This window comes from Phaethon lepturus, unplaced genomic scaffold (genome assembly GCF_000687285.1).
Source record: "Phaethon lepturus isolate BGI_N335 unplaced genomic scaffold, ASM68728v1 scaffold31543, whole genome shotgun sequence".
NCBI classification, from domain to species: Eukaryota; Metazoa; Chordata; class Aves; order Phaethontiformes; family Phaethontidae; genus Phaethon; species Phaethon lepturus.
This window is the reverse complement of record NW_010531702.1, coordinates 7,475-24,114: the sequence shown is the minus strand read 5'-3', so window position 1 is coordinate 24,114 and position 16,640 is coordinate 7,475. Positions and strand designations below refer to the sequence as shown.

Below are 16,640 nucleotides of genomic sequence, written 5' to 3'. Positions count from 1 at the left end.
TGGGGTACTGTTTCACGCAGACATCAACACTTGCTTTTAAAGTCTGTAATGATTTTTCCCCTTTTGTTAGCATCAATCAGAAATCCCCTGTTCAGAGAGAAGTCTCTCCTCACATGTGTCGTTGGTTTAGTCTCCCAACTTTTCTGTCCACCTTGGAGCATATCTCCAGGAACGGGGCGTCAGTCACTGTTTTTGAATCACATATTTTTTGTTTTCCGTTTTTGATTTTTGTAGATGAATATCTGCAACAAACCTCCTAATAAGACAGCTCCAGAGAATTTGGGCGAAGCTGTTCCTGAGGTGCAGGTCCAACACGCTCGAAGGAATGGCTGGAGCTGGCCTCTGCACCTTTTCCAGATTATTGCCTGGTTGCTGTACCTCTTCTTTGCGCTGGTTGGCTTTGGAATCCTGGTTCCTCTCCTGCCTCGCCACTGGCTGCCCGCTGGCTATATCGTATCCTTTGGTCAAGAGAAGAACATGGACTATAACAGACTATCAGTGGGATTTTTTTTAAATAGTTGTTAGGTAGCGTAGAAAGCATAGGAGAAAGCGGCTGAGCCAGAATCTTTTTCTGAACTATAAGCGTAATCTTTATTTTCTTCTGTCTATAAAAAACAGTTATTTTGAGATCCTTTCTGCCCCTCCACTTTAGGCAGGTCACTAACGTTCTGCTTGTCTCCTTCATCACTCTCTGTTAAGGTTACTATCTCTACCTCCGAGGCTCTTCTGCTGTCTACTTCTGCCTATGTGTCTCATTTGCCTTATATCATTCTCCTACAAGTGTGCTGCAGGGTTTGGGAAGTTGTACCAAAAAAGCCCCTACTGAAACATCCTTGCTGCAATGGGCAGCCACACCTCCCTGCGCTGACCGAGTGAGTCTCGAAAGGCAGCTTTATATGTTTGTGATTATACGGTGTGGTTGCTTGTAATAGCTGGCAGTTAATCTTCTCCCATAGTTCTCCCCTGTCCTCTGCCGAAAACCTGCGAGTGAAAGACAAGGCGGTGTAGTGTGAACCTCAGAGGAGAGGTCTGTCATGGGACAGTCTTGAGCAGCAGTTTAACAGACGTCTAACTCTGTGTGTGAGCAGTGTCAGAAGATGAGGTGCTTATACTGTGGAGGCCTCTTGTCTTGCATGCTGCCCAGCAAAGCCTAACTCAGCCCAGCCCCATGTGTTTTCCACCTCCTCTCCTCGACCCACCTCCCTAGAGCTCTGTGTGCTTGCTGCTCCTGCAGCTGGGAAGGAGAGCGACTCGAGATGGGGTGTGCTGAGGAGCAAGCCCAGTGCTCCCAGTGCCCAGAGAAAGGACTTCCCCAAAGCCAGACCCTGGCTCCTGGTGGACTAGATTGTCTGCGAAGTTGCAAACTGGACGAGGGTATCCTGACATTTGAATTTAGTACTTAACAGGCTGGTGAGGGTTTAGGTGAGGGTTTATAATTTGTGAGCAAGTGTTTGCTTTTGTCATCTCTCCAGTAACATCTTCCTGGTGAAAATAAAATTGCTTAAGTGTCTCAGTGCCACTTAGTGCTTTCTTAGCAGAACCAGATAACCAAGAAATATTGGAGAGAGAAGCTCAGCAAAAGTTCTGAAGAGGTGGGATATGCACTTACACCACTTATACTTCCGATTTATGTTATGTCCACGGGACCTGTGATAAGTTTGGGGTGCTTTTGCTAATCATCGTTTTAGTTACACCTGTGTGATTTAGGCATTAATATCATGAGCTCACAGTGGTCTTACGTCTACTTATCTTACCCAAATCCTTGGTATCATCACAGTTCAAACCTCACGAATTTGTCTACCGAATATCTTCATAATTCGATCTAAAGTCGCCCTAATTCAACAGATTAATGTACTCCAAAGTTTTACTACCAGTTAATAAAGCACTAATGTCTCTTTTGTGTCAAAGGCAAGTCCCTTTCCATTCTGCTACACCAGTCATCAGAGCTCCAGGCAGCTAGACCTCTCAAAGACCTCCTTTTTTTCCTTACTACACTGCTCTGTTTTCTGTAGACATCAGTATGATCAACGATGTGCACATCCGGGTGCATAACAAATAAACGTGAAGATTAATTTTTGCACGCATGCTCGTTTAATCACAGTATATTGAGAAACAAACTCTGCAGCACAGTGGTACTCCAGGCGTACAGGGTTGCTGCTTTGTTTTCTTTCCAAACATCGGCAGTTACTTCAGTCTGATCAAAAGCATTTCTAAAGCTCTTGACTTGCGTTTAGAAGTAAGAATCCAAGCAGATAATACTTCAAGAAACAATGACAAATCCTAGATACTGTCTGTAAATGATGTAGGAGCCTACCTTAAAGGGGTGATCCTCTTGCTTGGGATTCTGAGTAAGGAAAAGGAAAGCAAGGGGATCAGTATTAGTTCCTTGGTACGTCTTTTTTTCTTTGCTTTTTTGGAAGTTTGGTCTTGTGAAGGCACGTGTGCACGGCCTTCACTGACTGCTCCTTTCCAAGGAGCCTGTACGGACTGAGAAACATGGACCTATGTCAACAGTCTGCATGTGGGGTCAGATTCTGGTAAGTAAAGGCAATTTTTAAAAACTCCTGTGCTAGGAAGGACGTTTCTGTGAAGCAGAGTAGTACCTAATAAGGAGGGTTGTTCCTGTAGATGTAGTTGTCTTTCTTCCAGAGGATATTTATTACAGCGCAAGCGTCTCCGTTAATAAAGCTCAGATAAATGTGCTGCCATCAGTTATGTAGTGATTTCTAATTCTAAGCCATATATTTCTCATCTGTGTGGGTTATGTGTATTAAGGATAAAAATATATGCATTAAATCACTCATACAATCCTTAACTGTGTAATTCAGTGTCCAGGAGTGTGCTTTATCTACCATTTAGTCGTTCATCTTACTGCAGTCTCCATTGATCCTGCGGATGCAAATGTGCGAGAAAAAAACTATTTAGGGCCTCTGGCCACCTTCAATCGTAATCAACATGCGCATGTCATCGAAAACCATCATTGCCATGTCTGTGATGTAGATGTGTAAGTATGTTCTCTTTTCCTTCTGCTACTCTGTCTTCTTCACTTACACTTCACTGTTAGTCTTTAACGTTAGACTATAATATTGATATTGAGCCCCTGAAGTTCTACAGCACGAGTTCAACTTCATCCCGTGGCAGGGTTCAGGTCATTGGGTAGGTGCCCGCTGTCAGATGTGCTCATGGTTCTGTGTTTTATTTAATTGCTCACGTGTTGTGTGGATAACTGTTCTGTGTTATCTCGATGTTGGTGTTTGTTTGACCCAACAAGCTGTAGCGTGTGCATGTGTGCTTGTATCTGGCTAGAAGCTCATACAATAGCAGGAAATGCTTGCAGGGCAGACGTTAAGGTCAAGCTTTGTAGAATTGCTAGAGGGTTTCAAATAAGAAATCGATGATCTCCAAATGAGAAATCATGCAGTGCATTGAAAAGGCAAATTCTGCAGTGTTTGGGATTGTGGTCCAACGATGGCCAATATGTTTGGGTGTTGAAGTATTCCTGGTGGAGAAGATTTTCTATTACTGGAATCTCTACTGCTGTATCCCCTTGTATTTGTGTCGCTGGAAGGTCATGGTAATGAACTGGTGCTGCCATGCTAACGCCACCCTTTCTTTGGCAGGAGTGCCAAGTCGAAGCACTGTGGAACTTGCAACAAGTGTGTGTGTGGCTTTGATCACCACTGCAAATGGCTCAACAACTGTGTGGGAGAGAGGAATTACTGGTAAGAGCCTGGCATTGTGACAGGAGCACAAGACTGCGTCAATAACGTCACCCGTTCTCTTCCCAAGGTTCTCCTGCATCTCAGTGCAGTCTGTGCTCAGCCACACAGAACCGCTTTTCTTTCAGACCCCGGCTGAATAAAATCAGTCATGAGAAAACTAGACTGAAAACGCAAGCATGATTACGAGATTCGGATAACCAGGGATAAAACTACACTTAGAATTTTGTTGCTGAACATCTGCGAGTGAAAACAGAGGACATAATCTTATTATTCGGTATTAGGAAAAGCTTATGGGATGTTAATTGGGTGTCATTAATGCTTCTGAGAGCTGGAGTGGGAATAGAACCTTGATTGTGCTGTTCCTGTCTCTGAAACAACCGGCTTCCAGATTGCGTGCTTCCCCTACGGGGTTAGCCAGTTGGCAGGAGTTACAGTAGCATATAGGCACCTCTAATCTGTGCCAGGTTTAAGATAAAGAATGTGGAGGCTATTGCTGATTATTGCTTCTCTGTTTACTTTCCTGCACTAAAACTACCCGGAAAGTCAAGAGTTGTTCCTGCTGGGTGCCACGTTGCACCGCCTTCAGATTTTGTGCAGGGAGCTCTATGTCTGTCTTAGATGTACTTGACTCTTTTGTAACCACGGTTGCTCTAAAGGGTCACAGTTCCCAGCGTCTGTCATAAGTGCAAGAAAGCCTCACAGTGATTTGGGATAGCTGTCTGTATTTCTGTCTTTATTAGAGGCTGGGATTTTGAATTGTATGTGTGATGTTATTGAAGCCACTCAGACTTCTCACCTTTTTGGCAGGCTCTTTTTGAATAGCGTGCTGTCTGCCATTCTGGGCCTTGGGCTTCTGCTGCTCGTCGCTTGCTACGTCTTTGTGGAGATCTTCATTGACCCCATGACGCTTCGCTCCGACCGGCGCTTTGATGGTACTAGCAGTGCTTCAGTTGAGCGTGCTGTAAATCAGCCAGCATATCTCCGTATGGGATTGGATTTTGTGGGCTCTCCCGCTGAGTAGGAACCCCATTCCTTACTCCTTTGATTTTATACTTCTGCAAGAGTCTCTCTGCTCAGCTGGATGGAACATCTTTCCTTCCAGAGCTGACTAACTGCTTTTCCTAAAAGGTCTTGCAGACACAAGATTTCTTAGGCCTCCAGCACACAATGGCTCTGGCGGCTGCTTTTGAGTTAACAGTATTTCCAGCTGTAAAGTTTAGTTAGAGATATTTCATACCTGGACAAGCTACTTACCTCCAACTCTTGTTGTTTTACAGCTCTAAAGAATGACACAGACCGCTGGTTTGTGTTTCTTCCTGCAGCTCCTGTTGAGACTCAGACATCTGCGATTTTGGTCACGACAGGGATTTTTATTCTTCTGAGCCTCATGACCGTGATCCTGCTAGGCCACCTCTTGACCTTTCACATCTATCTTAGTACGTATTATGTTCCTGTCATCTGCATCCCCATTTCATTTTCTCTTAGCTTCTTTTACTCATTCTGCATTTGCTCTGTGTTCACCCGTGTCACAAATATACACACATTGTGCAAGATTGCCATTGAAAAGGTAGAAAATTTGGCTTTCACATTATGCTTCTGATTTTCCCCCAGCACCAGCTAGGCTTACCAACGCAACGCGGGGCTTGCGTTGGGCCTGTGCATTCATGTGTCTAAACTGGTTTAATTCCAGCTCAGTGTCAGCGATGGCAGATTCGGATTGGTTCCACATAGGGGCTTTTGTGAGTCTCTTCACTGTGCTCCCCAGTACGTCAGTTGTGTGACAGAGCCTGTTTCTCCATTACCCCAGAGAAATGCAGATGGTATTGATCTAAATTTCTAATAGGAGGCCTGACGTCCAGGTGAGGTCCCTTTATGGAAGTTGTACTGTATCGGCACAAAATGACTTGTGGAATTCAGAGGAAGACGTTTTCAGAGAGGCTTCTCATGAGATCTGACTTGTTGCCCTGTCAAGAAGGGATCTTCATGTTTGTTTATTACAGATGGGCATCAAAACGCTTTTTTCAGCCATCGTCTAAAATGAAGCCAATGCTATTTGACTGGCTGACGTAAGTCATGATGAAAAAAGATCTTACACTTGCAGTAGTCGGTGGTGCCAAAGCTAGGGAAGAAGGGACGCGGTGGGAGAGGGATGAGGACAGCGGTTACAGAGGATCCTTGGATGGACTTTTAGGTTGTCAGTTAACAGCAATGCGGATGCCAACACAAACTAGGTCAGCACAAACAAGTGCAGTTCCAGAAGCAAAATAGTTGTGCTGCTGAAGTGTAGCGTTTGAAGACTGAGTGTTCCTCGCCTGGCATTAACGTTACAGCCAGTGAGGTCACTGACCGTCATTTTCCTTTTACAGCCTCTTTGAGCTTAACTTAAATTTGGTCACGCTGCAATTTTGCTTTCTTAGTGGAATTGAAAGTTGACTTTGCTGGGTTAATGGCGATGCCTGGAGATTTCAAAGGTCGAGCTAGCACTGTAGAAGTACTAAAAGCATAATGAAGCTGGGGCCGCTCCGGGAAGGTTTCCTTTGGATGAAAAAGGATTATTCGATTTAGTACTGAGCTTACTTACCCTGGTTTTGTGTACAACTTCCACAAGAGGGTGCTCCCTCCTTGGGATAAAGACATGCTTTCTCTTGTCAAACAGAAACGTGCATGTGTCAACACTAGTTCTGCTCTGGGTTTCGGGGGAATTTTCTGTTGCTGTTGTCTTGGGGTGATTTTTTTCCTCTTTCAGAATAAATTTGCAGCCAAATTAACTTTTTTTTCTCGCCCAATTTTAAATCTTTATGACTTACATGGAAACAGAATTGAATTATTGTTCATTTTTGTTAACATTTTATTACGTTAAAATCTGCTACCCTATTGAAACTGGTTCCAAGTTGTGCAGAAGTGTGGTGTGTAAGTCCTTGCTTAAAAGGAGCGACATTGCCATTTTGTGTGTCACACATGACTGTGCATTACCCTTACAACTGGGATTCAGGAGGATAGACAAAGTTTCTCTGGTCTAAATTCCTCTTATTTCATGCATGTAACTGTCAATAAGTCTCATCTGAATGCTTTAAGGTAGATGGCATTGGATTGAACTCCTCTCTTTTGGGACTAGAAATACAGTTTACCAATTAAAACGTAATTACTGTTCATGAGTGTTTCTTTGTGAACTTTTTTTTTTTTCATAATTAAATTAGAGGAAGAAAATAGCACCCCTGTGAGTGGTGTTGCCTTTAAATTTCACATTTTAAAAACTGTCTTAAATCAGGTATGACTAAAAATTTTAGAGTCTAGCTTTGTTACAAGCACAGTCAAATTTTCAGAATTACTGTCCTGATTTTAATTACTCATGGCTATTACTCAAAAGGAAGGAAGTAGGTTATTCTCAAAATAGCAGGTCTTCAAAATTACCTGTCTTGATTCAGCCTCAGTTTTAGAGGCATTTGGTGAAGTGTGGCACTTCAGAAGCTTGGAGGGAGGATTTTTTTTTTCCTTCAATATTGAGAGGCCAATAGTAAGCATAATAAAAACAAAAAATTAGTAGGAAATACAAGAAGGGAATATAGGAAAAGATATGGGACTTTTCACAAGGTACGATTATATGTTGCACAGTATGTGCTGCAGTGTTATCTGGCCAGACAAATGCAGTATTTTTTCACTAAATAGCTCTATTAAAATATTTTAAATGACACATGATTACGTATTCAGAACCAACGAACCCTAAAGGAAAAATGGTTTATAGCCCTTTGCTGATGAAGCAATATTCTGTTTCTCAAATAAAGCAGAAAGTACCATTCTAGGAGCATTTTCCAGCATGCTGCACTGTCCTTGTTAAGTGCATTCACTAATCACTTGGCTGCAGACTCACATTTTTTATGCCCTGTCTTCTTGGCCAAATGGATCTTGAATTCTTATTTCTCCATAAGCTCATCGCTTTAACAGGAGGGGCAACTTCTCCTCTGCTCTCCCCAACTTCCCTGTGAAGTCGTCCTGTGTTTAGGGCATGGTTCTGAGAGGTAAGATATTACTGGCATGAATGTCTTCAGGCAGAGGAAGGATTTAATCTGGATGTCCCATATCCTGGGTATCTGCTACTGTACTATGCTACTGTAAAAAGGAGGAATGTCTACCAGGCTGTGCACTAAAAACCTTCAGCATCCATTTCCAGGTGGTGTGCTCTAAAATACTTACCGTAACAGGGTGATTATGGGAGGAATGTCTGAGTTTGGGGTCCTCATAACATTCTGGGTCTCGTGAAGAAACCAAGCTGCTCAGAAACGTCACGTGCTTTTGGTCACTCGTGGAAGCAGATGTGTTTGTGTGTGTAGGTCCTTAAGAGCATGTAAAATCGGGCACATGTAAACTCTGAACACGTCTATTTGGCACCAGGCAAGTTGGATGTTTGATGCTCACTGTTTTGGACATGAAGTGTCTCAGTCTCCTCTATGGGACAGGTCAACACGCTGAATTTTTCTCCATGTAGCATCACATACCTTCTGACTACTCACTGAGATTTCTGTACGGTGCAGTTCTTACCCGTGTTGGGTATGAATAGTGGATTTGCTCTGAAATGAGCTGAAAAAATCGCTACAGTATAGAAGGGCTGTACCATATATATGAGACTTTAGAAGAATAGTGGGACTATAAGTGTTGTGATGATGACAATAAAGGATATAGTAAGATATAAAGTGCAAAGGTACTTTGGTAGTACCTTTTTTGAACCTTTTGAACAGTTTTTGAACAGTTTTTGAACCTTTGGTACAAAGATTCAGTCTGGAGAAGAGGAGGCTGAGGGGAGACCTCATTGCTTTCTATCTGAAAGGGAGTTGTGGTGAGGTGGGTGTTGGTCTCTTCTCTCAAGTAACCAGCGACAGGATGAGAGGAAATGGTCTCAAGTTGCACCAGGGGAGGTTTCCATTGGATATTAGTAAAAATTTCTGTACGGAGAGAGTGGTCAAGCATTGGAACAGGCTGCCCAGGGAGGTGGTGGAGTCACCATATCTGGAAGTGTTCAAAAAACGTGTGGATGTGGCACTTCAGGACACGGTTTAGGTGGCGTTGGGTTAATGGTTGAACTTGATCTTGAAGATCCTTTCCAACCTTAGTGATTCTGTGATTTTGGCTTACAGTAACCAATCTTTTCATGTCTATTAACTACAGATTAGTTAATTATAGATAGCTATTTGATTGTATTTTTTCAAGTTTTTCAGGTTGTTTGTTTAAGTGGAATCAGACTGTCTGTATAAATGTAATCAGAGAGTGGCCTTCCCTGCGCTGACAGCTCTCTTTCATTCCTCCCAGTGTGGAACAAATTGACTACATACGAGTACATCCTGCAGCAGCGTCCCCAGCAAGAGGTGAAAGAAGTAGACAAACAACTGGACTCTTGTCCCTCCCAAGGGAGACCCCACCAGGTACCCGTCATGCTTTCAGTGCATTTCTGAAAACAGCCTCGCTTGTCCACTGTGTAGAGTTTGCTTCACTTTTGGGAGCTCCAAATTATAGAGGCAGTTGCTAGAGATAAGACTTCAGTGGAGTTGAGTCGGATGTGAGAGAGTAGCCTGTAATTCGATGAACGCTTTAGGCATCGGCAAGTACTGCTTTCAAAGGAATCAATCCCACCCACTCTCTTCCTCCACCACTTGTTTTGGGCCCTGCACTATCTATTCTCTTCTGCCAGCGCAGCTGTTCGTTACAGTCATGCAGTGAAGAGGGTGGGGGAACTCATCTGGGTAAGAATAAACTTTATGGAAAAAAATAATTGAGCTCGTGTTTAGCTGGCCCAGCTCCCTCTCATTCGGTTCACCCAGCAGTCACATAAACGCCTGCGTCAGCGCGAACGGGGATGACTGGAGAGCGGGAAGGGGCCTGTCACTGGAAAGGATGGGACCATCTGTTTGGGTGACATCTTGCTGGCTTACGTGAGCGGTATTGCAGGTCATGACTGAAAGTGAGACAGGCTCTAGGGCTAGTGAAACTGGGGCTAATACCAATTGTTTAACCATCTTGAAAAGGAAAAGGACCCCCGTCACGTTCAGAAATGACCCAGATATCTGCTTTTCTTTGATTTGAATCTACATAATGATAAGGGTCCTCACAGTTACCGGGATGTTGATCTGTATCTCTGCAGAAAGACTTCTGCAAGCTGTTTAATGCTATTACACTCTGCAGTGGCATATATAATCTGCTATGAATTGAGAGGTTCAGTGTAATTTATTTTGCTGCAAGGCAGCTCTATCCCTGGAGTTACTCAATATTTGACTGGACAAATTTTGTACTGGCTTTGATGGGGGGTTGGACTAAAAACTTCCAGAAATTCTTTCTAGTATAAATTATTCTGCGATTCTGTGAGCCTATCTAGCTTTATGCACCTAAGTTGCCTACTATACAACCAGTTTCATATTTCATAAGAAATCCTTAAATCCAAGCTTCATCCACATATTCTGTGTAGAGATACTGGGATCTCTCTGTGGTCATTCATAGTTTTTCCCTATCAAAGCAAGGGGGTAAGTGTGCTAATTCCCTTTCTGTATAATATGGAGTCCCCAGCTTGCCATATATATATTTATTTTTTACTGCCTTGGAAAAGTTGAACTTTTAGTTTAAACAGAGGTTTCCATAACGACAAAAATATTTGGCACTTTGTCTCATAGAGCTTTGCTTACCACGCAAATTAAAACAATAATAAAGCATTAGCTCTAATCATTTCCTAGTTACTGAATTTTGGTTGATGCTGAAAAATATATCTGAACAGGGGCAGACTCTGTGTGTGTGCACATTTGGGATGTAGCCATTCAGTGACAGTCTCCTGTCTGCGCCGATGCTTATCTAGATATGTGTGAATATGGTTGATTTGAAGCAACAAGCCAGGAAAAAGCAGGGTGAAAAGGAGCGCTGTGTTTCAGGACGGCAGTTAGTACCTTGGGGAACAAGAAAGACTGGATGATGCCCAGCAACATTGTTAAGAAAAATGTTAACCCACCAGATTTTCCTTGTTTCTTACATAGCAACCAGAGATAAACACAAACAAATAGAATGGAGTAGGAGTACACCAAGTGACTTGCCTTTTGTAAGCTGTGTTGACTACAGCCTTCTTTAGCTTGAACACTGAAATCCTTTGTAATTGATCCAAGATGTTGCAAGCAGAAAATGGAAATCATCCTCTTCCCACTTTTGTCTTAACTGTTCATTCATTTTAGGGAGTAAGAAGAAACACGCATTTCCCCTTTAATCCTTGTTCTTGAGCCTTATTCAGGCTCAGGTGTTGGTTTTGGCTTCAGTTTTCCATGTTTGTCTGGTTAAGTCTTCGGTTATGTTCAGGTTGAAGGATTCTTATGTGCTTGTAGAATCCTGAGAACGTGCACAAAGTAAGAGCCCTAATTTTGCACACTTGAGTGGTTCAGATATCACAAAAAATGCAAAACAGCTGGGCATATAGAGCCTTTGCTTCTATTACTGTACCCACAGCACCGTGTGCAAGTAACAGTTTTTTCTGCAGGCAGTTGCATCGTGGACCGAAGAAATATAAACTAAACCAAACCCGATGCTTTAATGCATCGTCGCGTTCACACCAAGGAGCTGGCTTTCACAGCGAGGCCAGCTGGGATGTGGTTTTTCTCACGTTCCTAAAGCTTTTGACTTGCTCTGGACACCGATTCGAGTTGGTGAGGTTTGATTTTAAATAATAAACATGGATTTTACTTGGCACATTTTCACTAGTCCTCCTCTCCTCCAATGTCTGGTTAAGATAAACCCAGTCTTCACTCTCAGCCTCAACATTTGCAACAGACCTACTTTCCCTGGGACAAGAACCATTTTTTCCTGTCCAATTCCGCCTCCTCTCCAGCCAGACAACATTTCAGGGCACTGGCTGGCACCGGCATGGGTGGTCAGAGCAGCTGCAGTGGGCGAGGGAGCTGAATTCATCCTGAAGCTGTCACCGTGAAACGTGGGGTGGACACAGCTGGTATTCAGCCTCTGGAAGAGGTCTGAGCACAGCCAGGATTTGCAAGGTAGCAATGAACTTGGGCAGGCTGTCGACTGAGCAGTCTTGTTTCCAGCCAGAACAAATTGAGAAGGGTAGATTTGTCTTGCTGTCAGAGCAGAAGGATGCTGGCTGTCCTGCTAACGCCCGTGGGAGTGGAGGGAGGCTGGGACTCTGCGCTGTGGTTGTAGTTTTTGGTCACACGGAGAGAATGCTGGATTTTTTTACGGATCGAGTCTTATTCCATTTGCTTCTGTGAGTCAGCTCTAATGGCTTGCTTTCTTTTATGTGGTTATACATAATTTATAGAACACATATATATGGACAAAATGGGTTTTAAAAAGCTCTTTCATTCCCTGCTTGGAAAGAAGTCATTCATGATATTCTGAAGATGTATCATTTATTAATCTCCTTTGAAATGCAAGTCCTGCAGTCCCATTTATATGCTGCGGACATTGAATCCTGATTGTTTTCAGTTGTTGTGCGCAGTCCTACGAGGATGTCTACTGCTGCAGCTCGTTTCAGCCACGGCTTCAAAAGACCTGCATCTCCCCACCTTTATGCTTACAGCGACAGGAGATTGTGTCTGGTCTCCTTCATTTGGGACTCAGGTGCATGAGGTTTGAATGTAAATCTTAATGATGTAAACACTGAATGGAAATGGAAATGTCACCAAGGAGCTCTGAGGAAACATTTACCTACACTTGGTGTTCAGTCGACAATGAGCAATGATCTGACTTGAGTTAAAAGTTCTGTTTGAAATACATGTGGTAAATTTCTGCACGTTATTAATCTTGGATTATATATTATTAAACCCTGCCTACAATAGATTTAAATAGCAGAATTCTCAAATCAGAAAGTTCTAATGTTTAGGATTGCTAAACCAATTCCCTTCAAATTTGATGTTACTAGCTGCATATTCCTCTCCACCTCTTTTTTTTCTCTTTACAAGACCAATTAAATTCAGAGCATGTTACAAAATGCAGCAATCCTGAAGTTTTTCCAGTTTGGCAACTCAGTTATCTAACAATTACATGAATACTCAGACATTGATGGCAAGGTGTTCAAAAGCAATACTATTGGAAGTATCTCTTCTGGCGTGTAAAGAAGGTTGGCCAACGTTGATCAGACCAGTGTGCTGGCTCTGACACTGGCCAGTTGTGGGTGCTGAGGAAGAGCGCAGGAGTTGTAGCCCCCAGTACGCTCCCGCAGCACTTGGCAATATGTGTTAGGGGCTTCAGGAGCACAGAGCTTCAAACAGCTTTGTATTTGCTGGTTTCTCACACAAATTTTTCTCATTTTGGCTTGAATTTAACATTTAGCACTTGCAGCATGCTATGGCAGCAAGTGCTTACAGCTTATTGCCATGCTGTGTCAAAATGCAGTCTTTCTTCTGTTTCTTTTCAAACTGCTACCTGTTGTTTTTTTTCATTTGATGCTCCCTCAGCGTTGTGCTAGAGGGATGGTAAACATTTATTCCCCATTTGCTTTCTCCACTCCTAACTGCTCTGAGTAGTTTCTCCGCTGACTGAAGAGCCCTGGCCCATTAGCTCTTTCTTGTACAGAAACTGCTCCATACCTTTCGCTGCTCCTGTCCCTCTTCAAATTCAATATTGCAAGAATCTTCTGCAACTCTTTGTGGTTGGCTTTCATTTTTATTGCCTTACGTGAGGCCGTAGCATCACCAGATTTCATCTCCCTCTTCTGCTTTTCTGTCCATGGTTTATGACTTTGTTGAAGGCAGAGTTCCTCTCAGGAACCCATTTGTGGGACGTCCAACTTCGACTTTGTTTTCTCAAGTTTGCTGGTCAGACTGTTCAAACAAACAGGTCTTCATAAGCTTGTTTAAGCTTTTTTTGGAAGCTAATGCCTATCACATTTAAAACTCCTCCATCTTTACCACCTAAAAGTTGCCTTAAAATGTGTGTATTTATAGCCACCGCACTCTAAGATGTTTAAGAGGAAGTTGTCTTGCGAATTATTCGAGTTTAAGAGTAGCTGAAAAGTAGTGTCAGGGTTCTCCTGAGCACAATTTATTCTTCTTCATAACAGAGCTTCATACCCTGCATCACTTGATACTCTGACCATCTTAACTGTGTCCTTTTGAGGGACAACTGGCAGCTCTTTTCTGTGATGCAGACACTTGGATTTAGGAGGTTTATTCGTTGAGCCTTTTTATATGTTTATGAAAGTATCCAATTTTAAAATTACTTTGACTTCATCTATACCTGAGGCAAACTCATCTATACCTGAGGCAATATATCACATTTTTTTTTAAAAAACAGCACTGTCATTAGCCATACAGGATTCACACAAGAAACAGAAAGCACTTTATGTTTTTCCTGTATGTTCCATGCTTTTATTTTCATCACCTCCATTTTGAATTCAAAAGAAGTTTTTCTGCATTCACTGCTTAACTCCTACAATTGAACTCTATAACTGTTGGAGGCTTTAAGCGATATTTTGAATGTGGTCCCAAGAAATGATTAAGCTGGTCTCCGTAAGTGTGCTCTGATTTGATTTTGAATCACATGAAATACTGGCTGGACTGACTGAATGAATGAGAGACTTCTAATTGTCTCAATTTTGGTTTTCCATCTTCTTAGGCAGCAGACTCCTGCTGAGTTTTGGCCGTGCTGGCTGTAAGGACAGAAAATGTCTGGCATGTGGCTGAGGAAGGAGCAAGAAGACATGTCTGTAGTGAAAATCCTTCTTCTCCACTCTGTGTCCATATTGATCTGAAAATGTTAATTCTTTTGTTGTTTTTTTTAATTTCCAGGAAGCAGACGTTTTTTCGGGTAACCCTGGCTATACAGACCCTGGTATTCACGTAGAGGAGTTCTCAACAGTAACTTCAGGAAAAGGGTGAGTAAAGTCGTAGGCAGGAGTCTCCCAGCAGCATGCACGATGAATGTAAATTGTCATCAAAGTCACTGATGGACCCTAAAACAAAAGTACTTAGGAGGATAGGGAGCACCAGTGTTTTGACCAAGGCATGGTGAAATCTTTGAGTTTCAGGAGGGTAAGTACCTGCAGGAGTACTTGCCTCCCCTGGGAAAATCTCTTTCCCAGAACACTCTGTTTAGGCTCTTTTATATTCAAATTACTTTAAAGCTGCCTGATTTCTCTTGTAATTCCTATATTGAGCTCATTGTAATTACATGATTTCAGGTTGTCGAGAGATGAATCACAACAGCAAAGTTTATAACACAAGCAAGCACTCATGGGAAAACAGCATCCTTGTCTCTTAATTAAGCCTTGCCTATTAACTCATGTGCTTGAGGAAGGGAGAGGAAAGACTTTGTATTTTGCCCAGTTGTGCAGGACAAGTTACCCTGCAGTTTTGCTGGGAACGCTGCGCAAGGCCGGAGATGCTTCGGTTGGGCTGATGTGTACGTGCAAGCGAAGCAGGCATCAGAGTTATGTCATGTCTAAGAGAATCATCTTGTATATCTGCCATGTGTTTTAGCTTTTCAAAGCTCTATGTCCGCAGTGAGGAAGCTGACCCCGAGCAAAGCTCCTCCCTTGACCTCTCATCTCCTCATTTTGCGCTCCCTTCTCAGGTAAGCAAGAGACTTGCTACGTACCATAACCTCTGCAGCTGACGATTCACCGAGTCGCATGGGTACACACTCACTAGTACTCTCTCCCTTTCCTCCAAGCTTATTAATCAAAGTCTTGTCATCTAGATGATAAGAAAAATGCCTTTTCAACTATACTTGTATTTTTGACAAGAGCTATCTCTCTCGGGATGTCCTGTGCTATGTGACTTTTGGTCCCCTCTTCTAGTTTGGCTCTACAAATGCACTTGTCCTCCAGTGTCTCATACATCCTCCAGCCGTATGAGACAATAACTTAAAGGCACCTATGCGCAGAGAATCGCTGTACGCAGACAATGTGTGTGTTCATTAAATACCTATTCTCTATCATTGCTTTATAGTAAGTCAGTCTTAAACTATAAAATATTCTTGGTCTTTGGTCATACCTAATACTCATTATTAAAAATAGGAGGGATTAAAGAGGGGTAGCAATTTAAAAAACTGTGTGTCCCACTACTTTGGGCTGATGAAGTGAATTCCCTTCTCTTGGTTTTCGTGGGCCTCTTGCTTTCACAGCAACAGAAAAAAAGAAGAAAGAAGACACATAAAGCTTCTTCCTCAGCAATGGACAGCAGATCCAAAACACACGCTGGACCTTGGCTGTCTTTCCCAGATCCCCAGGCAGGTGAGAGTGCACCAGTCAGCTTCTCTGCTTCTGGCTTGGATTTCTGGTTGCTGGCACACAGAAATCAAGTGTGTTGTGAAAACCCGGCACTGGCAGAAAGTTAACTTGCCTAAGAAGGGAAAAAGAGTGCTTCTGAGTGCCTGGAGATACTCTAAAATGATCAGGCTCTAGTACACTGCTGAATGTAGAATTCTGTACATTTTCATATCTAATTTTGCACAAATATGTAACACCAGTGGATCAGCCATGTCAGAGTTCCTTGTTGACATCCTTGTGGGGCTGAGGGGTCTCTCTCTCTTCTTAAGCTTTCTTCTCCTTTTCTTTCCATCTGTAGAGTTCCCAGCCATGGCTGCTGCCACCTCAGCTTCCCACAGCCTTCGCCTCTTAGTGCCAGCTTTTCCTCTGCGAGCTGCTGTGCCCCGCAGCAGCATTGGCCTCATCCAGGCGGCGGGACCCCCAGCTGACTATCACTCAGAGTCTGCCGAGTCCATGGATGAGATTCCTGTGGTTCAGACTCGCCTTGGGAGCATGGCCCTTCATAGGCATCCTAAGAACAGCTCAAGCAACTCTCAAGACAATCCCTTGTCCACAGGCAATCCCAGAGGTGACGGGCAGAAGAATCTGTGTTCTGGGCACAAGGTAAAAAGGAAAAGCTGCCAGCAAGACAGACACGTGGAACAAGAACTGGAACTTTTTTCTAAGATTCCTGC

The 16,640-nt window shown here is 43.0% G+C and overlaps 1 protein-coding gene across 1 annotated transcript in view; it reads left to right on the top strand.

The window, feature by feature from the left end:
- Nucleotides 1-234: 234 nt before the first annotated feature.
- The window catches only part of LOC104618925 (probable palmitoyltransferase ZDHHC1), a 16,580-nt gene continuing 174 nt past the window's right edge, over nt 235-16,640 (top strand). The window contains 10 exon segments of the mRNA XM_010284648.1: nt 235-453; nt 2,829-3,004; nt 3,621-3,722; nt 4,530-4,654; nt 5,000-5,158; nt 9,024-9,136; nt 14,486-14,571; nt 15,176-15,269; nt 15,822-15,930; nt 16,523-16,640. The exon segment at nt 16,523-16,640 is cut by the window's right edge and continues 13 nt beyond it. Of these exon segments, the coding sequence (XP_010282950.1) occupies nt 235-453; nt 2,829-3,004; nt 3,621-3,722; nt 4,530-4,654; nt 5,000-5,158; nt 9,024-9,136; nt 14,486-14,571; nt 15,176-15,269; nt 15,822-15,930; nt 16,523-16,640 (1,301 nt within the window).